We start from the raw sequence: 25,852 nt of genomic DNA, 5'->3' as shown, positions 1-25,852 counted from the left end.
TCACAGGGAGGTGTAACCACCTTCCAGACAGGATTTAATGTATTGGGGCTGGGTGGGTGCACTCCTATAGTGCTTTGAAGTCCTGCACTGGGGAAGCAGTAGGCTCCTCTGTGCATATGCCAGCTCAAACCGGTTCAGGGGCTACCAGCCCCAGCTCTGGTGCGAAACTGGACAAAGAGAAGTGGGTGTAACCACCCACTCTCCTGGCCCTCCCATAGGAGTGGTCATAGAGCTAGTCCCTCCCTTTCTTTTATTATAAGTTAGGGAACCCTTGCCATTACAAACTAGATATCCCTAGACGATGCTCTGAAGAAGAATCCTGGACCTTTGACGTTCCACTAACTTTGGAAGACTGAAGAATCTCCCTTGGAGTCAAGGAGTGACTCCCCTGCAAGGCAGGCACCAAAACTTTGAATCAACGGTCGCAAACTTTCCCACTCCCGCCGGAGTCCAAAGTCCCTGCAGCCCTGAAAGTAGATTTCCTGACTTCTCAATGGCCATCGTGAGTCCCCAGCAGAGCTGAGGCAAGTGGATTCCACGAGTGACGAGGAACAGCAATACCCGAATACCATGCACTATTGTCAAGTGCAACTCCTTCACGACATTCTATGAACTTGTGCATTGGACCACATGTGGTCCAAGCCTCCAGCAGGATTTCCATTGAAGGTCAGAGGCCTACCTTGTCCCGAGTGACCGTGGGCTCTTGTGAAGCGAATCCTCCTGAGGCGTCTTTGCGATCCCTTGGCGGTGGGCTTGTGGGTCCCCTGAAGACTTTTCCACAGAACCAAAAGGCTCCCCTGGTTGCTCCAGGCCTGCCCTGACTTACCTTTGCTGGGTGAGTCTCTCAGACCTTGCTGGTCTGCACCACTGACTTTCTTCACTTTCCACGAGACTTGCTGTTGCCAAGGGTTGTTGGCTCCAATCCGGTTTCCGACACCTCAGTAAGCTGCAGACTTTGTGGGACACTCCAAATCGATCTCCTGGTTGTCGTCGATGCCTCCTGGACCTCGTGGCTGAAGAGTCAAGACACCCATGAATCACCTGAAATCACACGACTACCGTGGGCATCCATCTTCCTAGCCCCGGGTCACTGGCAAGTGACTTTGAACACTGTCTCCTCTGCTTTCAGGTACTCTTTCTTCAGAATCCAGCCTTGGATTCCACCGGACACTTCTCCTGTCTTCACAAGCAGCAAGTCTTCTTTGGCTCCCATTGAAAACGACGCCACGACCCGACACCAAAAGACACCTATGCACCCGGCTTCCCTGGGTGAGGTAACTCGAGTACTCCAGTGCTCCTGTGTGTGTTGGCTCTAGAACTACTTACCCTGTAAGTGACTTGCTTGTAGACTCTCCCAAAGTATCCTAAAACTTTAAAATTCCAACCGCGACTTGCTCCTTTGAAGTCTTTTGGGATCCGCGGCTGTGTTCTCACACTGTATGCGTCTCCCGTGGGTCCTTTACTTACCTGCCTTGGGTGGGTTAGTGAGGCCCTAGCGCTTCTGAAGACCTTAGGCCTACTCCCTTCTCAAGTCGTACTTCTTATACCTCTTTTTAAGTATATGGTCTGGTATGTCCCTCGGGCCCCAGCCATATAAGTGCTTAATTTGTTGTGAAACATTGATTTGTGCATATGTTCCTGACTTCTAATCTCATAAAGAGATTAGTAGAGTGTGTCTAGTAATAAATACATATATATTTTATACATATACCTGTGTGATGTCCTTTCATTTAGCAATTCAAGAGATTATAAGGTAAAACAAGCTGCTTTACATTCCTCTGAGACTTAGCCTGAAGGCTGCTCTCCACAGCTACCACTAGGATAGCTTTCTTTAAAAGGTTGTCTTAAACCTATCTACCATAAGAGTCGAATTGGACTGGTGCAAGGTGGCCACTTTAACTAGTGACCAGCATATGCCAGGCCAAGTTCTCACAACGCTCTATCCTTTAACCAACTACACTGTGAGACCTGTTTATTGAAAATATATCTGTCCTTTTATTAATAAGTGTGATACAAATAGTCTCATCTGCAGTATAAAATCGCATAAACAATTTAAAAAATATGTTACAATATCTGTCATCAAAAAAAGGTTCAACATAGAAATCAGTTTTCCATATAGAACAACCACTTATATTTTTGCTATATTACTTTCGTATTTTCCTATGACATAATATCACTGAGAGCTATACCAACCATTGTTGTTTCATACATGTAATGAAAAAAACTTTGATCCCATCAGTGCAACACATATAAACACCTTACTGAGATTTAAAAATATATATATACAAATAGTACTTTTAATTTTTCCAGGCCCTACAGAAATGTCAAGTGACAGGGTTAATTAACTGTCGATGCAGTGTTTTAGTTACAGAGAGTGTTTTTTCGGTGGAGCGTTACAAATGTTTCCAGAAATGACAGGGACTGGGATGGTAATACCATACAGCTTTTTTAATGCCGTGAGAGATTTGAGGTAAAGACCAGTGGAAACAACGGTTATGTGCCAATATGTCTTGACTTTTCCGAAATAACAGAGACATGGCTGATGGTGATGTTAGCACCTATCTGTTACTTTTGTCCAGTTTAATGGGAAATACAGGGCCTTAATCTGCAGATATCTTTTGTGTCGCTAAAGTAACAGGCTGACCGAATTGCTGCTTCTGTTCATCTAAGTAAAGATGGATTCTCATATCTTCTATCCCATCTCTAATGTCCTGTTCTCACTTCATTTAGAGAGAGGTAATGTGCACTGTATGTCACCAACAGGTCAATTTTCCCAAAGATGGATTCTCATATCTTCTATCCCATCTCTAATGTCCTGTACTCACTTAATTTAGAGAGAGGTAATGTGCACTGTATGCCACCAACAGGTCAATTTCCCCAGTCTATTTAGTTTGACTTAATGAAAATGACTTAAGTTGTACTGCACACTTTTGAAAGTTCCTCAAGGTTGTTAGTTATTTGGTTAATATTTGATATAATCAGCATCAAACAGAAAGTACTCCTGTGGACATCCCCAAGTAATGGGTTGATTAAGTACGTGGAGGCAATTTTACACAACACATAAGTTGTAGAATGTATGGTTGCCACACTGGAGATATGGAAAGTCGGTACCAGGAGACATTGCGGTAGGTTATAGACTTTATAGGAGAGAGATGCAGGTATAAGCTCTGTACGAAAAACATAGATGTCTCTGTACAATTTTTTTTTTTTTTTTAGATATACCAAAGCAATAACAATAGAATGCATATCTAACACTGTCAATAACCTAAATGCCAATAGAACTGGAAAAAAAGTTGTTCTGCATTCTCTTTAGGTGAACTCCATTGACGATAATGGAGTACTTGAAGGACGGTGGAGAGAGCCTTACACAGGTGGGGTTCAGCCGACTACCTGGAGTGGAAGCGCTGCCATCCTGAGAAAGTGGTATAAGGACAGCTATCAGCCAGTGAAATACGGGCAATGCTGGGTCTTTGGAGGGGTCCTATGCACAGGTACGTCATTCCTTTCCAATGAGTATAAAACCTCATTAAAATTCTGTTTGTGAACATGCTCACATCTAGATATTACATAGAGAGGTGCTGCAAGCATGCTATGGGTCCCATTACAAGATAGCCATAAAGTCGTCCATTTGCCCCCTTAGCCCCAATTTATACTGGGGACATTGTCAAGGTCAGGAGGGGTGGGGATCAGGGGTTTCCACAGATCATGAGTCCAGGTGAAATACAACAGAGTTGTGATATTCCTGCAGATCTATGGTAAATACTTCCATTATCTAACTACACTACACAAGGCGTCGCAATGAGGCTATTAGTTTCAGAATTAAACATTTGTAGTATTTATAATTTCTTATTTCACCAGTACTTAGGTGTTTGGGAATACCTGCCCGGACCATCACAAACTTTGAGTCTGCTCACGACACTGATGTAAATCTGAGCATTGATGAATATTATAAAATGACAGGAGAACGTCAAGACTCCCGGGACAGTGTCTGGTAAGTAGCCTGCCAGGTGTATTACATTTTATGAGAGGTCATTGTTCATCGTTTTGGCACTAAATATTTAGCAACTGGTAATATCTTCTCCAACTTCTTCCTGCCAAAAACCTTCTGTGAAAATTGATCTTTCCAGGGATTGATTATTTTGTACCCATCTCAGCCGGTCATAAAGATAGCCCCAGTTTCACAATTTGGCATTGGACCAGGGAGGTCCCAGAGGTCCTGTTCTCCAGATGCATTCCCCCATCGTCCCTCCCTGTGTGTCATCCGCATCGCCAGTTGTTAGTAAATTGAATCCATCATGCTACTTTATGGGATTTTGACTTCACTTCAAGGAGTGATCTTTGACAATATGGCTGCTTTAACATCATCCAAGAGAAAGCACATTACACTTTTCCATAATGTACATAAACCTTATCTTTATCTAGGGGACAGGTCATGTCGCCCAGAAAGTTTGGCTTTGCAGCCGTTGAATACTCCAGTCATTGTTTTTACGGTCTCTAATTTTATTAGGGATGTACCGAGATCGGGAGGTTATTTGGTGGTTCCTAACTGTAGGTTGGCTTTAGTATTTGTGTATTTCTTGCCTTGCATTATGCTGCATTAGATCTTGGTTGCTTTCATGGTTTTTTGTTTAAAGATGTTTCTGACCTTTTGGAATGATATGCTTGAGTGTGATTTTATATTGTAAATTTGTACTGTTATTATGAATTTATATGTTGCTTTGCATGATTCTGGATGATTAATTGATTGATTGATTTATTGTTTCACCTCTGCTGTGGTTCAAGCAGTGAGGAAGTGGGTTCAGGGTTGTTTGTTTCTGCTCAACTTGGCTTTGCTATTCCTCTTGGGAATCCAGTCTGGAATGAAGTCTCCTTAGAGTGTATTTAGATGTCTTTGTTGATATTTTCAGTGATGTGGAGTCATGCTGTTATTGATTTAAAGGTGTTCCAGAAGGCAGAGGCAATACTTTCCATTGGGATTCTTGTCTAAGACTGCTTTGTATTGGGGGCCTTTGTGTTTAGATTGGTTACAATATTTATTTAACTTTCAGTAAAAATTAGTAGTGTGGAGCTTCGCACCCAACCCCAGACAAAATCTGTCCAAATCCTTCTTTTCCCATATCGGATGGCAGCAGTGTACCGAGGGCAGTGCTCCGGCACGGGCGCTACTTGATTCTGATGCACGTATCAACCCTGGGGACCACGGTGCGACAGACTGGCTGCCTGCAGCATCGGGGTCTAGTGATACACAGCAAGCAGAGACTGATGTGGCAGCCACCTCTTTGTGTTCCTGGACTGCTGACAGGGCCGGACTGGGAACCGAAACCGTCCTCAGCTAACTGCTCGGCTGGCCCCCCTGAGGGGGAGGAGGGGGGTGCAGCCGAGCTGTATGCTAGGACCGGTTTCGGCTTATTTTGTTACAGGGGTTCCGATATTGCCGGCCACCGGTAACAAAAATGGCCCCCAGCGGCCTAAAGCCCGCCCCCACCCTGGTGGCCCATCGGGGAAACGCCTGGTGCCCACTACAGCCAGTCCGGCACTGACTGCTGACCATGAAGCTTCGAATCGTAGGAGCAGAGTATTCGCCAGGGGGCTGCAGCACCGTGAAGAGTGATGGTGGCACTGCAACCTTTTGCAGGCGGCTAATGGATGAGCCCTCACTGGCCTGGGGGGTTGAGGACCGGGACGTTGTGTGTCCTGTGCCTGAAGTCCTAGGCACTTACAGAAACGACTCCCGCCTGGGAAGTCATATCGGATCTGGAGCCAGGGGCCTCCCGGAAAGGGGGGTGATTGACCAGGGGATGCTTGTAGCTACATCTGGGGGACCAAGGATGTGACTATGGTGTTGCCCCTTTCTGATGCATGTAGAGCGAGCAGCCCTGACGAACTGTAGATTGGGTGCTGCTTATATCCTAGTGCACTTGTGAATTCTCCTACCCCTAGCCCCCGCAGTCAGCCCTATACAACTTGCAGCTGAGGGGTCTGGAGGGGCCTCTGGGAGTGTAGAGAAGGTGATAGGGGCTTTGGGAGTCCTGTGGGGGCTCCAATGGGAGAAGATGGTGAAACTGAAGACTGTGAGTTAGGGAGCTGGGACCCTGTGGCATGCAAAAACTCTGTCAACCAATGCCCTAGAGAGCAGGTTGCAAGAATATAGTGATAAATTTGCTGAATTGCTGCATATTATACTAGATGACAAAACACAGGGCTTTAAGTGGGCCGGGTCTCACCTCTTCTGAGCACCAGCCATTTTTTTAGGAGGCCTCGAAACGGGTCTCTATCGGGCTCTGTTTTGTGCCCTGGCACAGGCGGTCCGTGTTTTTTCCGAACTGGAGTGACAGCTGGCACATCAATTTACACTGCTCACTTCTCAATAGTGGAAAAGTGATGGAATGACGTCATGCCAGGTGAGCGTTGTAGGGGAAGGGATATCTTTTCAAGAGTCCCTTCTCTTTTTGAAACTTAGGAGCAGCAACATTGTCGTGGTGTCACATGCAACTAACAACCATTGACAAAGCCAATCGTCCTGACTTATTGTAGGTATGATGTTACTTGTTGTATCATACATCTAGATGCAATGACAGAAACAGCAAAATACAAGTCGGGCGGCACACTATGCTAAGCACAGATCTTTAGCTTATGTGTTTAAAGCCACACCCTTAATTACATTGGCCACGCCCCTTTGAGAGACCCTCCAGTTTTTTCATCCCACTTAACGCCCTGACAAAACCTCTGTGGGCCACAAGATGGGGACATTTGTGGTTAAGGTGGGTATGCTTTGGGATGACTAACGGGAGCTCTGGGATTGCATGGACACAACAGAACCGGCACTGGTGGCAGTTCATCCCTCCCTTGCAGAGGCTCAAGCCCAGATCACAACATTAATGGAAGAGGTCCGCCTTCTGCAACTGAAAGCAGATGATGCAGAGGGCCAAAATCAATGCAATAACATTTGGGTAGTGATCCTGCCCAAATGGGTGGATGGCCCAAGTATGGAACTATACTTGAAATAGTGGCTGGAGACCGCAGTCCTAGGTGGCAAGGCATCTACTTTTTGTTTGATGGAAAGGGCCCATAGGATTCCCGGATGTCGGCTTTTGCCAAGTGCCCCACCCAGTGGTGGCGCGCAAGTTCAGCTACATGGACAGAGACAACATCCAGCAGATAGAGCGCACCAATGGTCCCTGGCAGGTTGAGAACAGAAGTTGCAGTGTTCCCTGACCATACTGCAGACATGCAAAGGAAGCAGGAATCGTTTAGGGAGGTCAAATGCCAACTACGACAACTGCACATCAAATACACATTGTTTTTCCCTGCACTTTTGAATACAGGATGGTGAAAAATCACTTTTCTTTCAGACGCTGCAGGAAACATGGGATTGGTTTGCCGTCGCACCGACAAGAGGACCCGCAACATAGCAATTAAAGAACAGGGAGCACATGAAAGAACACGAGTGGTGGCAGAGATGGAGAGAGGGGGCTCATTGGAGTTAGAGGATTGGGACTCGGGCGGGGTCACCTGCGACCCCGGATCGAGACACTATCAACAAGTTGGGGGAGACATAGAGGGTGGGACCTGACGTCACCCCAATGACGGCTGATCAAGCAACTTGATGGGGCTGGGGAGTCCAGTCTTATGTCAAGAAACACCAGTGGGTTCTGGCTGTGGACTCCAGTTCTAGAGGTCTTTTTTGATGCTACCATCTGTATCTGGGGATCATTTGGGGACTTGGGGGAAAGGCGGGTAGCATAACGTATGGCCTCTTCAATGCTGCATTGTACCACGTCACCCCACAATTCAAGTGGAATGGTTATGCACATGTTCTGCGTGCAGTCTGTCTGGCTAAGACTGTTCGGTTGCTTAGTCTGGGAAGGGGAGTATTTGGGGTTAGTGTTTGCTTCCATGTTTAGATTCTTGAAACAAGTGTTAGTATGCAAAAACTGAAGCTTGGCGGAGACAGTGTTGGGAATGAGGAGGGAACCCCGCTGGCGGGGTGGGCACCATGTGGTGACATGGAGAATGGCAGGATTTTCTTCTTGATGTGGAAGTCCATGGCATGGCCACGAATGAGAAACATTACAAAATATACACATACCTTAAACGCAGGCATGTACATTTTGTGTGACTGCAGGGAACGCATTTGATGGTGGGGAAACTAAAAAAAATTGCCAATCTATGGAAGGGTCATGTTTTACTGATTTGGGAAATGGCTGGTGTACCGTTCACTGTGAGACAAACCAGGATAGACCCAGAGTATGTGGTACTCGAGGGCAACTTAGATGGAGCATTTCTGGCACTGGTGGCACTGTATGCACTGAATGCCAACCAGTCTCCTTTCTATGTTCCTCTTACCGCCACTCTCTTGACCACGGTGCAGGTTCTGGCTATCCAGTGTGGTGATTATAACTGTGTCCAAGATCTGCAGTTGGATAGGTTGCACCCTCTGGTCTCCGGCAGACAGGCATCAGCTAACACTTGAATGCTCCAACAGTGGGCTGCGTATACGCAGGTCACAGAATTGTGCTGGGCACTGCTCCTGAGCGGTAGACAAATTCCATATTATTCAGGAGTATATCCGCTGCACACCATAATTGATATGGCCTTTGTGACAGTGGAGGTGCGTGCAAGGCTGGTGGGGGCAAAATGTCTGGTATGTACGTTGTCAGATAATAGCCCATTGTTAATTACCTTGAACTGGAGGAGACTGCACCCCAGGATTCCAGAGTGGTGTCCGCCAAAGATAGCACTTGAAGACCCAATATTTTGTGATCGGATAGGGCTGCCAATACAGCTGTACTTCACTGATAATGAGGGTACAACCACTGACCCCGGGGTGGAATGGGATGCATTTAAAGAAGTCTTACAGGGATCTGTCTCTCAGAGGCAGTGGGCTAAGAATGTGCTCTGCAGACAGTTCAAGGACATTGAGGAATGCCTCAGGGACCTGGAAGTCCGTGACAGGATGGACAAGGGAGTGCATGAGGGTCTGAGGGAGTTGTGGAGGGAGCAAATCAAGATGCTTTTCCAGCTTTACAGTCTGGATTATAAGGAATACATCAGATGCCAACATGCAATGGGTGATAAGGCGGGCTCTACGCTTGTATGCCTGTTGATGTCAGAGACAACAAGGACTCCGATCAATAACATATGTGATCCTGATGGGACACTAGCGAACACACAATAGTGTTTTAACATGGTGTTTCACTCTTGCTATAGTCCCCTGGGACTGACGGCTTTCCCTTGGAGTTTTATGAGGTATATACTGCGGGCATGGGTCGGTGCTTACTGAACATATATCAGAGGACCAGAATGAGGGGAATTGTACCGTTCTCCATGAGGGAGGTGATAATAGTAGTTCTCCCCAAATCAAGGAGAGTGACCCTTAATGTGGGCTTATACAGGCTGCTGTTTCGCAAAAATGCAGACTATAAAGTGTTGGAAAAGGTACTAGCGTCCCGGTTAATGCCCATAGTGCAAATAATGATACACTCTGACTAGAACGGTCAGGAGCACATTCCTTAACCTTCGATGGCTGTTCCACATTATGGACTTAGCCAAGCGTGGATCGACCCAGTGTTGGGTGGCTGTACTGGACATTAAAAAAGTGTTTGATATGCTGAGTTGGCCCTTCCTCTTTGCGGCCTCAGCAAGCTGGGAATGGGATGGGAATTTCAAAGGTGGGTCTCTTTCTTATATACAGACTCATTGGCCAAGGTGCACATGGGCATGGAGATCTCAGAGCCCATAGCCATACACAGCGGTACCAGACAAGGCTGCCCACTCGCTCCCCATACTATTTGTGCTAGTGATGGAACTTCTGGTGTGCCTTTTGTGACCCAATGGCCCAAAGTTTGGAATAGTCATTTGATGGCAGAGCCATAGTGTCTCCCTCTATGCTGAAGATGTGCTGATTTATTTACAGGTTGACAGCAATAATGTACCTCTGCTGGTTGAACTCCTTGACAAGTTCAGGGCCATGTCGGGACTCAGGGTGAACAGGGACAAATCATGCATGCTCCTCTTGCTGAAGGTGCAGGAGGGAACAGTGCAAACATGCCAGTCCATCCCACTTCGCTGGAACTTAGACATATTCAATATTGCAGTATATCATCGCGAACAAGAACTAATAGATGGAAATCTGGGAGGGTTGTCGTAAAGGGGCAGCACTCACTGCCATTCTGGACCCAACTGCTGTTGTCATGTATGGGAGGATTGCAATCTCCAAGATGTTGCTCCTGCCCTGGCTCTTGTATCTTTTCTCACCACTGCCAGTAGTATTGCCCAGTGCCTTCTTTTCGGACTTGCTATTAATGTCATTTATCCGAGGGGGGGTGATAGACTCAGCGTGACCTTGATGAAGTTATACGCTCCTCTGGACAATGGTGAACTAGGAGCATTATTTTATGCTTAACCCCAATTACAATAGGCGGTACACTGGCTTGGCTAGGGAAGCAGGAGTGTGGGGTTTGCTGGGGGAATTGGGGCAGATTGGCATTCTCAACTACTTAATTGGTATGGCATTGGTTACAAGAACAGATCATAAGTCATTAAAAGCGGCCAGGATCAGTTAGAAAAGGTTGTCCATGCATCCGGGGACAGTTGCCATACTTGTCAGACCTACCGATCTGGTTCCTCCCACAGACTTAGCGATTGAGCCCCATATGCTTCCTCTTATTTGGAGCACTATACACTCTTCGGAGACAGATTTGGGGAGGGGGTTCCACAAAGTGTTTCCAAGCTGACAGTATTGCTGACTCATGACCACCAACACAAGATAATCACTCATTTTTATGGAGCCAGTTACCACACTCAGGAAGCAGTAGAACACGTAGTGGGAAACTAGACTAGTATGGGAATTGACCCAGACTGTCTGGAAATTGTGTCTGCAGTCTATAAAGAAGGTATCATCAATGAATGCCAGGCTGCGGTGCTCCCAGATTATTATCCTACACCACACTTCCCTGACACCAAAGAGGGTGGGGTGCCTGTTCCCGGGGGCATCCCCTGCTTGCTCCTGTTGTGCTGATCAGAAAGCTTATTTCCTAAGCACTGCCCTGTGATCACCAGATAGTGGAAAGAAGTGTTTCATTATTTGGGGGAGCTGATTGAGGGCTCCTTCCCTTCGACCCTATGCAGACGTTAGTAGGGATTCGCCCAACATCAACAAAGAATAGACACGCTAATGCTTTTTTGAATCTAGCCCTGGTATTGGCACAGTGTGGAATCGCCATGACGTGGTGATCTGCAGCAGCGCCCCATTGCAGAGATGGAAAACTGACCTGCTCATGTAGGCTTAGGCAGAAGTAACTGTCCAGTCTGCCATATAGCATCAGGAGAAGGGGCAATAGAGATATGATAAGTTGGATGGTTTTATTGAAGAACTAGAAAGCATGTCTGATGATAGACATGTGACCCACACTTATGTCCACATTCCAGGCACAAGTGGCCCATGCCTGGCAAATGACTGCGACCTTCAGGGATACCTAGGAGTTGTAAGGATGCCGGGGCTATTGTCCCCCAGAATACGAATGTATGACATTGAACTTGCTGGCCCTGAAGTTTGTGTCTGTACCATGAGTTGTCTGTCAGCCCAAGCAAATACCGATCTCAATGATAATGTATCTGGTATACTTGACTGTCCCCTGACCACCCTAATAACCAATAACTGATTGCTTACCTTGGTTATTTGTGTTTTTCTGAAAAATACAATAAAGATAGATATATAAAACTTTCAGTAAAATTAGTAGTTTCCCTATTTTGATTGGATTAAGTTAACGGGACATCCTACCTGGAGAAGGTGGGAGTCTAACTTGTAAAAGGTGTGTCCTCAGAAATAGAGACTGCTTTCTACATGTGAGAGAGATGGACACTGAGAGTATCCTTGATTAAGTTAAGTTGTGGATGGCTGTGCTGAGGTCTCTACATAGCATTGGCTCTTGTCTCTGCAGTTTCTTTAGCATCTGAAGTTACCCGCAGACCATTTCAGGCTTAGGTCACTCAACTGTTTCATTACTGTGTCTTTGTCATAGACTAGTGTTTCCCAAACTGTGGTCCGCGGACCCCCAGGAGTCCTTGACACATTCCCAGGGGTCCACAGGCGGCAGTTTTAAAAGCACTGCAAAGTTCCTTGTATGATTAGCAGTTTTCGGGCAACGATAAAAGGGTCAAGATAACGCCAGTGATTAATGTACCTGCTGAAGAGAGAAGAAAGTTTTGGCAGCTTTGACTTATCTAATGTAGCACAAAGGGTTAATATGCCTACTGCAAAGAACGTGTACCGTGCATTTTAAAAAACAGTATTTTATGAACATACGTCAGTGAGTTACTGCTTTTGTCACAGAAATTCTTTTGTTACTGTGCAGTTCATAAGTGACAATCGTAATGTAGCACAGTGACCTATAAACTGTCTTCAAAGAGCTGCTTGCAAACTGCATAGTACAAGTTAGTAACGTATGTTTTTCCCAGTCTTTCATTAACCTGATGCTGCTCAAAAGGTTTATTTGGGTAGAAATACATTTTTATTATTAAAGTCAATGCTAACCACTGTATTATGTTCTGAATCCTGAGTTTGTGCTTCTCCAGACCAAGCACTCTTTAAAAATGCCTATCAGTATGAATGACGTGAATCCATTACCTTGTAGTTCTCTTTGCTTCATGTAATATTTTCTATACACTGATTTACACTTATGATTTATTGTCTCTATATGTATGTGATGTAAAGTGCTCTGACATCCTACAATGGTATGAGAGATGCTATAAAACAAATTAAATACATGTGACAGAGGGGCTATGGAGGGATGAGAGGCACTGGTGGAGGGTGATAGTAAGGGAATCATTGAAGAACCCCAACAAAGATTGTCGTATCCTGGTGCATAGTAAGGTCATCATTTACTATTCTTTAAAAACAAATACAATTCAATATATAATGATAAATATGTTGTAGATGGCACCATTGTTTCCTAAATTTTCTTCGGGGGAGAGCCTCACAAATCCCCCTTTGTAGTGGTCAGGCTCACTCACTGCACTTGGTGTGCACGTATGGGAACTGGTCTGAAAACAGTTGCCAGGGATGCTTTGGGTTTCCAGTCTGGCCCTGGCAGGAGCAGGTGCCTTGAACTGTGAAATAAAACCAACCATTTAAAAGTTAGTCGCAGAGATGCAGCACCAACCTTCCCATAAACATTTTGCTTTTTTTGCAAATTCTTTCAGTATAAAATACTCAAATCCTTAGTAATTTGAGTATTTGTTTTGCGTTCACATGTGTTAATTTTTTTTGAATTACTGTTTTAATGTTTGAAATTTAAATTATACAAATTGCTTGGGGGTCCCTGGCTTCTAGTGGTGACTCAGTGGGGGTCCTCAGGAGTCAAATGTTTGGGAACCACTGTCATAGACAGTGAGTTGTTCCTGGTGGCAGTGAGTCTCACTCCTTCGAGGATCCCTATGAAGTATGCATCCTAGGGTACGGCCTTGAAATTCCTCTTCCAGGTTATTTGGAAGTTTTTAATAGAAAAAAGTACTTGTAAGGTTCCCTATTTTGACACTGCGATTGCTGTCCTCTGCCAATGATTCTGGGATAGTGTAGATCTTGGAACAGCTGAGACAACCGGCAACCTCAAAATGGTATTGGGACCATGGTTAGTTGAGACACTTGAAGCAGGGATTGAGCAAGGCACATCTCTGATTCTGAAGTATAAAGAGCTGTAGGTCAGAGCCTGGCCTACAGCACAGGACGCACTAACAAAACTGGATAGAGATAAACTAGGGACCTCATGAAAGGCTCACCTCTATCACAATCAGGGCCAGATTGGCCGTAGAGGGCACCGGGCATTTCCCTGGTGGACCGGAGGGGTCGAGACAGTTTTCTGGTCTTTGGGGGGCGATTGTGTCACTGGGGGCCGGTTTCGCAGCAGTGCTGCAATATCGGGCCCCAGTAACAAAAGCAGAAGTGGTGTTTTTTATTAGCACCCCCCACACCCTGGGCCAGTTGAGCAGCAATCTGCCAGGGTTGGTTGTTGTTCCCAGTCCGGCCCTGATCACAATGGCATGCTGTATGGTGACACTGCTGGAACAGGCAGAGCCTTTACATCAACCCCGGCAGTTACTACAGCTTGTCATCCTGTCATCACCCTGACTTAGCGCTTCAAAGCAAATATATTGTTAATATGACAGTAGAGGAATGGTGGGAAGCAGGTTCAGTGCTTAGTTTGTAAAAGATTAAGTGTGACGATTCATGCTATTCTAGGCACTCAAAGCTATAAGAATGGCTTGGGAGGCAGGTATTAGTTATTGTATTAGTTATTGTAAATGTACCCTGAACTACTAAATGGCTGTTGTGCTCATACCTAAATTATCCAGACAGTGCCACCATGTGGTAGACTGTCAGAAGCCCTGGTGCTGTCAATTAGGTGCGGTGCCGGGCACCTGCAACCACAGGCTTAAATTAAGCCCTGAACAGGTTGCTATTTCATTGAATGATTTGGTCTTTGCAGTGAAAGAATCCAGGACGTATAGTTTTGCAGTAGGGTTCTGATCATCATCCATGCATAATGAATGACAGTTGGTGCTATCTATAACATGTAAATCACATTCAGTGTTAGGCAGTAGTCATCAGTCACAAGAATGGGTGCAAAATAATAAATTCCTGTTTATATATTAGGAAATGCATATTTTAGTGACATATATTTCCTTGTCTTGGCAATTGGTCCAATGGCCTCAATGGACATGTTGCTCTTGACATGTGACACTAGCATTTTACATTTTGTTTTTAGTTCAACAGAAGGTAGATCCACAAACTTTTTCATAAGGTCTTCTCAGTGCAGGTATTTTTACCTCTGCATTTGGTTATAAAGTGAAGCTGGCAACCATATTTGGTGTGGGTCAATTGCTTCTTAAGTAAATAGCTTCTATTAAATTGCAAAGTGCTCCTGTATCCAAGATGTTTTGTTCGCACTGTATACTATGGCACATACATAAATGCAAAAAGTTATCAGCAAATTCTAGTTCGATAAAAAGGTTGACTGGTGATAAATGTATCACATTGTTACTTAAAAACAACCACAAGGTTGTAAGTAAATATATTGTAGCTAAACATCTTATTGCTTCAATCATTTATTATGGACACGCATTTTCAAAGTACTTCATAGAAAAAAAAGACATTAAACAAACTACTAGCCATTGCTAAAATACGTAAATGATGTTTCCTGATTCTAGCAGTGCAATTTATATTAATTTTTTTTCAATATTTAACAAAGATGCAAGGGTTTTAACTCGACAATGAGACATACCATTCAGATTCAGGGGCAGATTTACAAGAACTGGCGCATCTCTGCATATTAGCAGAGATGCGCCAGTTCATTTGTGACACGTAAAAAAAACCTTGCGCCACCATGGATGCTTTGCATTTACAATGTACGATGCAACTCCAGCAATGGTAAGGAATTCCCATTCCTATCATGCTGCATCACTCCTTACCCCTGCTTCAAGCAGGCGCAAGGTTTTGACGCAGTGGCATCATAAAAGTGACTCAGTGAAATCTTGCAGATTTCACTACGACACTTTTACGAGGCTTTCTTATGGCGCAATGTCCACCCTGCATGTATTATACCTGACCCAGGTATAATGTAGCGCAGGGCTTTACAACGTGACGAATATCCCTAGAAGTGTCACATTGTAAATATGTCGCAACGTGGCACATTGTTTATGACGCTGCTGCTTCACAGAAGTGATGCAACCACGGCGTATAGTTGTTGCAAGGGGCTTGTAAATCTGCCCCTCAGAATTTAACACAACAAATTCCATGTTTGTTGTTTTTCTACAGCAACCTTTGCTGTTCTTGTACCCAACTATATATTGGCAGATTTGGCCTGCCAAAACTAGCCTGGGCCGATGGGAAGCAGATGGTGCCCAATTTATCACACATCTTTGAATTACGATGATCAATGTGCAAATATTGATTTTCGCATGGATCAGCATTTGACTCTTTATTCTGAGTCAGGACCAGAGTCGTAGCTCTGTCTAGTCATGGTCGTCAAAATATGTTCTCCAGATTTGATCTAATAAGTCCTCTTCTGCCTTCTCTTTTAAAGTGGCATGATCAATTCCAGCAAATTTTGAAACTTCTGAATTGGAAATGAACCCCTTTCATGTCCCTCTTCTAGATATGGCCTCCAGTCACCCAATTTAACCTGATATGTTTTAGGAACTTTCACGTCTGGAACGAGGGCTGGTTCACTCGGCCGGATTTGGGATCAGCATATGATGGGTGGCAGGTTCTAGATGCTACACCTCAAGAACTCAGTGAAGGTGAGAGAAAGTATTTTTTTCCAGTCTTTATGTATTTCATGTGTAACTTGACAAATCGCGAGACTATGAGTGTGCATTGCTGAACTGAAATGTAATATAACCTTAAAGCCTGCCGTAGCAGGCTATACCGGCCATTAAAGGCCAGCTCCAGTGTTAAAGACCCAAGCCGAAGACCTTTAACAAGAGAGTGGGATTTTGATGCCAGTATAGCCCAACTACAGAGGGCTATAAAGCTATTACAACATTCCACCAATAGAGGGCAGAATGTTCTAACAAATAAAGCAAAGCCCTCACGGAGCCTAAGGGGGTTGACATCCCTTCGGCTCCGTGAGGCCTGGTGTGAATGACAACATTGGAATGTTGGCGCGCAGGGCTTCTACTGGCCATTAGAAGCCCGGAGCACCTCATTGTTTTCAAAGGCACTCCCAACATTCCAATGTTCTAATAATAATGTGAATATTGGAGTATTTAGAGCACCATGGAAGTCAATAGAGTGATTCTGACCCTATAATGGCTGATTTAGACCTTCACCTACGACATTCCAATGTTTGTCTTTCAGTTAGTTCCTGTTTATTTTAGAACATTTTTCCCTCAGTGGATGGAATGTTCTAATAACCCCATAGACCTTCTGTCTTAGGTTATAGTGGTTGTTAAAGGCTCTCATTATAAGCCCCAACCTGTGGCTCAGGGATATAACTCATTGTCAGGGCCTTCAACAACCGGTGTAGTCTTTGAAAGCAAGCTATAATTCTATATTATTAACAACTATAATGAAAAAGGGAAGGCTTCCGAAAAGGTACATATTCACAAAGATTTTGTGATAAGTAGGTGCTACGTCCTCTTGAACCACTCTTGGTTTAATAATGTTATAACAGGAATACTTCTTGATTACACATGGTCTACTCCTGGTCTACTCCTCATATTCTGGGGAGAATGTCACAGAAAACATCTCGTGATTTGGGCCCATTGAGCAGTGATTCTTAACCTGTGGTCCGTGGACACCTAGTGTTCCGAAATGCATACTCAAGGTGGTCCACAACCGCTTAGAAAAGTAAGTAATACTGCCAAATGAATAAGGTATATACAGATGCAAAATGTATAATGTTCTGTAAATGTGAAGGAATTTGAAATTGGGGCTAAAAATTAAGGTCCTGATTTAGTATTCAGTGGAAGGGTTATGTCTGCTGTATTACAAGTGCCAATGGATATTATGCACTTATTATACAATGGTTGGGATATCTGTTGCTTTTGTGACAGAGTAACCTGTCCTCCAAACTCTAAATCAGGCCCTAAGTTGGTATGCTTTGCTCGATTCATAGGAGAAGCATAAGTACAGCAAACAGAATATAATATGCACAATGGCTGGTATGAACTGAAGTGCTGTCAAAAGAGAGAATGCATCAGGGTAAAAAAGAGATGGACTACGTTTAGCATGTAACTTCATATTTTAGAATTATTATCCTCATATAGAAAAGCTCCAAACTTCTCATTAAAATGTAAGTTTTGATTTTACAATACTTGGTTATGATATTTCGACATAGATGAATTTGTTTGACGTGTACTTGTTTCTGTATTTTTTTTCCTTGGTTTGAGGTTCAAATTATAAAAAATGTTTAGGCCAGGGTCCCCGGCATTAAATAATTACTCAGTGAGTCTCTGAGGACTAAAGTAAGTTTTCAGTGGGGGGGTCCAGGGATTCTAGTAAATATTCAGTGGAAATCCACAGAAGTCAAAAACGTAAGAATCTCTCCCATAGATTGCATAACAATTGCTAAGGGGGGGGGGGGCGTGTAGGGAGGGTGCTAATTAGGCCATTCAGAGGTTATCTTTTAAGGAACAAGCATAGGCCCATACAGCTGATTATAGATATGCCTCTGCATTATCGGTGGATGCAGGTCTACCCCATGTCAACACTGGCGCAATGGCGCATGCCTTAGTCCACATTGAAATAAGTCTGTGTGAAGCGGTATTAGAATTTCAATAAAGGTTTGCCCAATTTTTTGATTTTTTTTTTAACACTGATCATCTGGCCTTTAATGTGCCAGGTTCTGATGTACAAGAGGTGCCTATTTAGTCATTTCTTCTATTATTTAGGAATTACATTTGTTTTAGTGGGCTTGCAGTAATTCATATTCAGTATGTAGTAATAGTTTTGGGAGCTTAAATACTGATCTCAATTTAAACTTCTCTTCTTCAGTAACTGTTACGATGGTGCATCATTCACAGCAATGTGTAGAAACAATTATATTGGTATATGTATTACTATAGGTAGAGGTGACCCTGGTAGCCTGAGTATTGAAAGAAAAGTACCATAATACCTACATGTCGATCAATGGGTAGGGAGCCCACAGTTGCACGATGATATTTTTCTATAGAGGATTCAAACTCCATGCCTTGATAGGAACCCACAAGTAGGACTTACTCTGCAGAAAGAAAGGAAACAGCACCATCAAACAAGAATTGGCTCATCTGGAGGTCACTACACTCATGATGAAGGGAAGCAGAGAGAAGGACAACATTTCCTACATCTGCTACTTGGGCTGAGCATTTATCAAACCTAGGAATAACAAAAGTAACAGCGCATATCTGTAGAAATTCAATCCCTGCCTGCAGTCATAAAGAAATGATACTAGAGACCAAGTGGCCATTTCTCACACATATATACAGATCAAGCATATTGGTGATTGACATGCACTTGCGGCAATTAAAATCATTAAACATTCAATGAGCATTCACTATGCACACAATCTACACATGTCAGACATAGCATTACTCTATCACTATACTATCTACACCCTCTGTCAAAAAGTCTGTATATATACTATTCTAAGACACTAGAAGGGCCTATCTCTATAGATGGGAAGAAGTTTTCAAAAACAACTTAAGATTTGAACTAGTCATTATATATCCTGAATGTATTTATTCAAAAATATTGCTTACGATGGCCTGTTTTAAAATCCTACACTGTTATGGATAAATATTGAGATCGTGACTTTCCCACAAACAGCAAAATTGCAAAAGGTTGCCTATTAATGAGTTGTTTTACAATATAAATCCTCTTAGGTGTTTCAGACAGACAGGTTTAAACCAAAGACTTGTCTAGTTTAGAGTGAAAACAAAATGATATTCTCTCAGGTTAGAAAAACTAAAGCCACCTTTTTGAAAAGTAATCATCAATTTCTTCAGAGATACTGATAAGGATTTCCTTGGGTGCCAGTTCAAACTTGCCATCTTGTTTTTTTTTATTTTAGTATGAAGCTTAATCTTGCCGGGAGCACATATATTTTGTAAAATCGATGGAATCCTTGATATAGCATACATTTTTATAGTGGTACCTTTTGCCAAGAATGCTAGATTTAGTTTGTGCCAATGTTCACAGCTACTCCAGCATAAGCTTACTGATAAGTTCATTAATGTTGAACATTTTAGTTACCCCTCTCTGGATTTGTATGTATATCATTTGTGTGAGCTGCCATTGGAATTGCATGTCAGAGTATTCATTTTTTTGCTTGTCAGTTTTTAAATTCTGGTGTCTTACTTCAATTGATTGTATAACCTTGCAAGGATCCCAATTAGTTCAGCAGTTCCAGTAGTATTGGTAAGGATTTTCAGTAAATTACTTTGTTAAGAACATGTCGTATGATAACAATAAGAAAGGATTCTCCATATTACTTATTTTATCATGTATAATATTGTTGTCAGGCCTGGAGGCTATCACTGAGGGCACAAGGGCTAACTTAAATATGAATTGAGACAATAGGCACTCTTGTTTAGTCCTTTTACAGGGGAACTAGCATCTATAATGTAACATTTACATCAAGGTTTGCGTTACAATCACTATACATGGCTTAGATGCTAATAATAAAGCAATTCCGCAGAAATCATTGTACATAACTTCTCAAATAGATATAAAAGGTTAACATTATTAAATGCCTTTTCCGCATCTAAAACTATTAAAAAGTGATGTCTTCCTTTTGATTTTCTACAGTAAAGTAAATCTCACATTTGCCTTGTTATCACAACTTAATGTGCCCTTATCGTATGAAACCCTTTAGATCTGTGTCAATCAAAGGAGTTATAATTTAACAAACCTGTTACCTCATATTTCAGGTGGTATTTTGACATCAAGAATTGTTAGTAAGATTGGTCTGCGGTTGGCTCAGTCTTTATAGTTTTGGTTTCACTTTCAAAAGAGATTACTACATTGACTCAAGACATTATTATGCAGTTATTTTATAGTGATACAAGGGTGGGTGCTGTTTCAATCTTAAAGTGATTGAAAATCTATATGTCAAGTTACAGGGACATTGACTATTTTTTTCACGTAGTCCCTTATCTCACTTACATCTAAACAATATATAGGAAGGTATTATATGTCCACAATGCCAAGGTCTTTCTTACGGTGAAGGCGCATTCCTTAGAAGTCCATATTTATTCTGTTATTTTTTAATATGTTGTGTTGCCATGCTTTCCTTTGCATTTTGTAAAGTTACATTATGTTTCATTACTTTATGTTATGTTGTTTTTCAAAATGTATAATGTAAGGTTGTAAAGTATGGACAATTATCTTAGGTGTGATACCTTAATTGAGCAAATCTCATATGTGCTGGATATGGTGGCTGGTTATCTTTTGATGTGCTATAAATAGAAAAACACAATTTTCATCACAGTGACTCCTTGCCTTACACTGAAACAACCTCCCATCAACCTGATAGGGTTTCAATAATGACTTAGAGGGTGATCAGAGCATCTATATGCTACTCAAAAATAAATCTTAGTGTGTCTCCAAGAAAAAAGAGAAGGAGCGTGGTCTACCACTCAGTAAGACTTTTGAAAGCTTGAATATATTTGAACAAACAAAGTAGAATCCCAGAATGAGAATCTGTGGAGAGTAGTGAGCTTTAAAAGTGGCAGGTTTAATGGATACATACCATTGCCTCACTTGCTGTTTGTATATTAAACATGTAATTGCAGTGTTTCATCATTTACCATTTACTCGCCATTCTCTCGATGTGCCCTTTTTTATCATTTCATTGTCACCATTTCATAGTTGTTTATTTACCTTGCGACTTTTACCACACCTATTTGTAACAATAAAGACTCCTCTAAAACCGTTAACCTCCTTACGTTTAACCTGCTACACATAACACCTCACCTTTACATTCTTAACAACTTACTCTTAACCCTCAACTTGCCCTAAGTTCCTTATCTTTACATGCTTGATAAATTACCTCTTACTCTTAACCTCTTATCCCCTTACTCCATACCCTTACCCCTGATCCTTAACCCCCTTTCCCTTAGCCCCTTCACCTCACACATAACCCCTCAAATGTAGACCCTTAATCTTTTGTCCCCTTACCCTTCACGCCTGACCCTTACCAATATTTCCCGATCCTTAACCTTACCCTCAATCTGTCCGCTGTAGGACTGTCAAATTTGTAATTGTCCCCTTAATTTCTTGCCATCTGACCTCTTACCTAAAACCCCCCACTATCTTACCCTGAAAGATTTATCCCTTAACCCCTTAACCTTACCTTACACTCTAATCCTCGAACCATTCTTACTTCTTATCATAACACGGACCCTCACATTCCTCCCCTAAAATCCTTTTACCTCATACTCTTAACCCATTAACCACATACCCTAAGCCAATCTTAATTCCAATACTCCGACCCTTCAGACTCACCCCTTTACCTTTTTCACATATACCCTTCCCCTTATATTTACACTAGTAAACCCTTATATTTACCACCTTACCTTGACCCTTTAACCCCTTACCCCATGCCTCTCACCCTTGCTTCCTTTACCTTTAACAATTACCCTTAACCCTATACCATTCTAAAAACTATTATTCATATAGCATTGCTTATGTATTTTTCATTATATGATTTACTGTGACATGACAAACAATGAGATGGCCTATTATGAAATTAGAGTCCTACATGGAAAGTTGATGCAATCAAATGTTATGTTCTTAGTTACACAGTCTGATTCTTTCAAGGATTTGGGAGTTGCTCTTCACCCTCAAAAAACATAAAAAGTATTTTCATATACACCTCCAGCAGCCCATAGTGAAATAGTCCAGGATTTGTGTGTTCTCCTATAAGAGCATTACAATCAGCACGAATGTTGGCTCACAATCAGCATGGAAAATATTGCAACATTGTGGATTTCTCAGCACAACGTCCTGAAAAATCGGTCAAAGAACAGTATGTATTGCAAGCTGATTAGTCAATGTCACATAGCCTTTAATTTTTTAAGTATGGAAAGACAGAACTGCTGTTGTCAATCATATATTGTTGCAAATTATTTAAAATATAAACAGAGTGGACTTTGGATCCACCCAAAGAAGTGTTACCTTGTTACCGCAAGCTATTATTTGTTTAGTATATCATTCCTCCTTCCTGGAAGTGCTTCCGAAGGAATGAATGAGGGACTATTTTACATTTAAAAAGTACACTAAATCATCACGTAGTTTGTCACAAACAATTCTTTATCTACTGTATTCACTCTATAAAGCGCCCACTACTTTTTGTTACTTTTTCCTGAGCACTGGTAAAACCCAATAGAGGTAGCTTTCATACGAAAGCAGCATTTGCACATGGATTATATGTCAAACATTTTTGTGAATTTCTTTGTTTACTTTCATTGACAAATTAAAGCACACCTATTGGCTTTACTGAGGATATTAAAATATCTTTGATTCTACATCCACCTCATTATCTGCCCTGTCTCTATAATTTAATGTGATATCTCAGAAGTATGTTAGAATATGTTTCTACTTGGAAGAGGCATTCTGGAACAATGAAGGGAAATCAAATGTTATAATCATAGGGCAAAAACAAGTGAGCCAGAGAGGTTACACTGGCAGTGGATGTTCCAGACCTGGTACACTGGCACAGAACAGTAAATGTAGAAATGCTTGTACACCAGAGAATAGCGCTACTATATCATCCCAACTTAATTGCCTGACCACTGCATTACCCCAGTACGTCACAAGGCATTACATCATTTCATGTAAGTTAATTAAGGTTAAAGGATGTTTAATAATTAAAAAAATAGAGCAATGGAAAAATATTAAAAACCTATAGATCCCTAAAGTTTCCCACGTTCATGTGTAAGTAGCTCATATTGTCCTGATTTATTCTTTGCATTCTGGGACTTGGGAGTCCTGATTTTAAAATCCAAAATATGCCTCTTGTGTTCCAGGGCTAGCCAGAATGTCTCCAAAATGACATTATGGCAAGAATAAGATGATATTATGTGATGACTATAATTCCAAAGTCCACAATATGTTATTCTTGGGCACCATGTTCCTAAAATACCTCAGCCTCCTTAGCAACTTAGCAAACATGTACAGCAGACACCCCACACATGCTCAGGCCCACAGCAGTCACTCAGCAGACACACACTGTCACACTCGTACTGCTTTCACTCACACCACATTCCTCTCGCACACAGTGACTCTCACATTCATCTAACCCCCCAACTCAGTCACACTCTCGCCTCATGCTGTTTCATATACTTCTCAGTCAACACATTCTTCTCACACTTATATTCCAATCATAGGAGCTCAAACTCCGCTCACACATACTTGTCACTCACACCACTTGCACTTTCACACTTATAAATATCTCTCACCCAGCTTTCCACACACTCTTCTCATCATGCTCACTCCTCTTTCACACCTTCAGTCCTCTCATTCAAACTCACCGTTCTTACCCACACCCTCATTCATACTCCTGTCACTCAGTTCTCTCACTCATGTTATCACTTATATTCCTCTCATTCACACTCCTTTTACTCAGGCGGCTCATACTCATCTAAATCATGCTTGACTCATTCATGTTCACTTTCCTCCCCTTCAAAATCTTCTGGTCCATACTTTTTTTACTCTTACACTCACTGTCACTCATACTTGCATTCCTCTCCTCCGATTTACACTCTCACACCTTACACTATTCTTACTAACATTCATAGTCCTATCACACATACTCAAATGCCACCCAGTAACACTTTTGCTGCTCTCTCACTCACAACCTCTCATAATCCTCTCATTTACACACCTTTGATGTACACACTACTCTTAGACACACTCTAAATACTCCTATTATAAATTGTCTTATTCACTCGCCTCACACTCTCACTCCATATTTCGTACTCGTACTCGTTACAGTTTCTGCTACAATCCTCCTGTTCCTCTGACTCACAATTACACTCCTTCCTTGAATACTCATTTAACTCACATGGGTACACCTTTACCTCTCATTGCTCTCAAACATACTGTTATCTGCATGACACCCCTTACACTCAAGCACTCGCTCTCCCCTCAGTCACATTTGTGATACACTGATTGGCACACACATACACAGTCCTTAGAGGTCCTAACAATAGCTTACAGCCGATGAGACCTGAGGCATTTAGCAGGCTTTGGAAAAAAGGGGAGCTTGCATCTCCCCAGAACCGTTTTTAGGTCTCGCCTACGCAGCACGCAAGTGTTGCTTTGGAGTGACCTCTTGGAATCACTCCGGAATTTTTCAGAAACTCGTGTATGTACTGCACTGTTTCCAATGAGCAGTCATGCATGTACGGGGTTTACCTTGCAGGAGCGAGCAGTGGCGCCATCTGTTTGCAATTATCACACCCACGCTTTGGAAACAGATGATGCTGCTACTCGCTCCCGCAAGGTAAACGCTGTACATGGACTGAGCCTCAAAGCCACGCCCCCTTTCCCCACCGTGGCGTTGCCGATATCTGATGCAGACATCAGTCTTTTATTGGGCTGTATGTGCCCCTGCTGAAAGATGCTTGATTTCAGATGGGACATTACTTTTCCCCAGGCAGCATTCCACCCTCGGATTCTGTTACCTTGGATTACGTGGTGCTAATGCCAACGATAATAGCTGTGTGCATGATGTTACTAGGTGTACACAGCAGCAGTCGCACCCGCATGTCCAAGATCAGCAGAGAGGCTGCATAACTCATTTCTTTGAAAGCCACTGCCTGGCAAAGGGAATGTCTCAGGATGTCCTGCCGTGGTAAGAATAGCAGAGCGTGGCGTCCATGTCAAGTGACTGTTCACAGCAGCCACAGCAGAATCCCTGCCTGGCGATGAAATTACCTCTGAGTCAATAGATCTTCACTGCTGGGGTTCTGCCCATCAAAACCGAGAGGATGGCTTAATTAAAACGTGAAAGATCTCGTTCAGCCAATCAGAGCCCAGCTCTGAAGAGCTCACGCTGCTTGTATGTATCCACTTGGCAGTATGCTGGCAGGAGACAGCCAGTGAAGAGATAATTGAGCTATTTAGAACATCGGAAATAAAAGTGTAATAATTTTTATATTTTTTTGGGTACTTTTTTTCAGTCACCATTGCCATGTCATTGCCCCAATGCACCACAATTCCGCTGCATTTGATGTGGAAGTAGGACTTTGTGTTTTTTTTTGTTTTTAGCGGAACACACGTTTCAATTACTTTTTTTTTTAACCGGTTTCAAGTAACCACCGCTAGGGACATCAATTGGTCTTATAATATTTCCCTGTCAGCAGACTC

General features: G+C 42.7%; 1 protein-coding gene across 2 annotated transcripts in view; it reads left to right on the top strand.

Moving 5' to 3' along the window:
* LOC146812212 (protein-glutamine gamma-glutamyltransferase E-like) overlaps positions 1 to 25,852 on the top strand; it is a 240,122-nt gene that overhangs the window by 80,065 nt on the left and 134,205 nt on the right. For both annotated transcript variants that reach the window (XM_085619243.1, XM_085619242.1), the window contains exons 6-8: positions 3,314 to 3,491; positions 3,859 to 3,991; positions 16,196 to 16,299. In XM_085619243.1, the coding sequence (XP_085475369.1) occupies positions 3,314 to 3,491; positions 3,859 to 3,991; positions 16,196 to 16,299 (415 nt within the window). The remainder of the gene's footprint in view (positions 1 to 3,313; positions 3,492 to 3,858; positions 3,992 to 16,195; positions 16,300 to 25,852) is intronic.

This window comes from Triturus cristatus, chromosome 7 (genome assembly GCF_964204655.1).
Source record: "Triturus cristatus chromosome 7, aTriCri1.1, whole genome shotgun sequence".
NCBI lineage: Eukaryota > Metazoa > Chordata > Amphibia > Caudata > Salamandridae > Triturus > Triturus cristatus.
The sequence above is the reverse complement of the archived record's forward strand: the minus strand, read 5'-3'. Positions and strand labels throughout refer to the sequence as shown.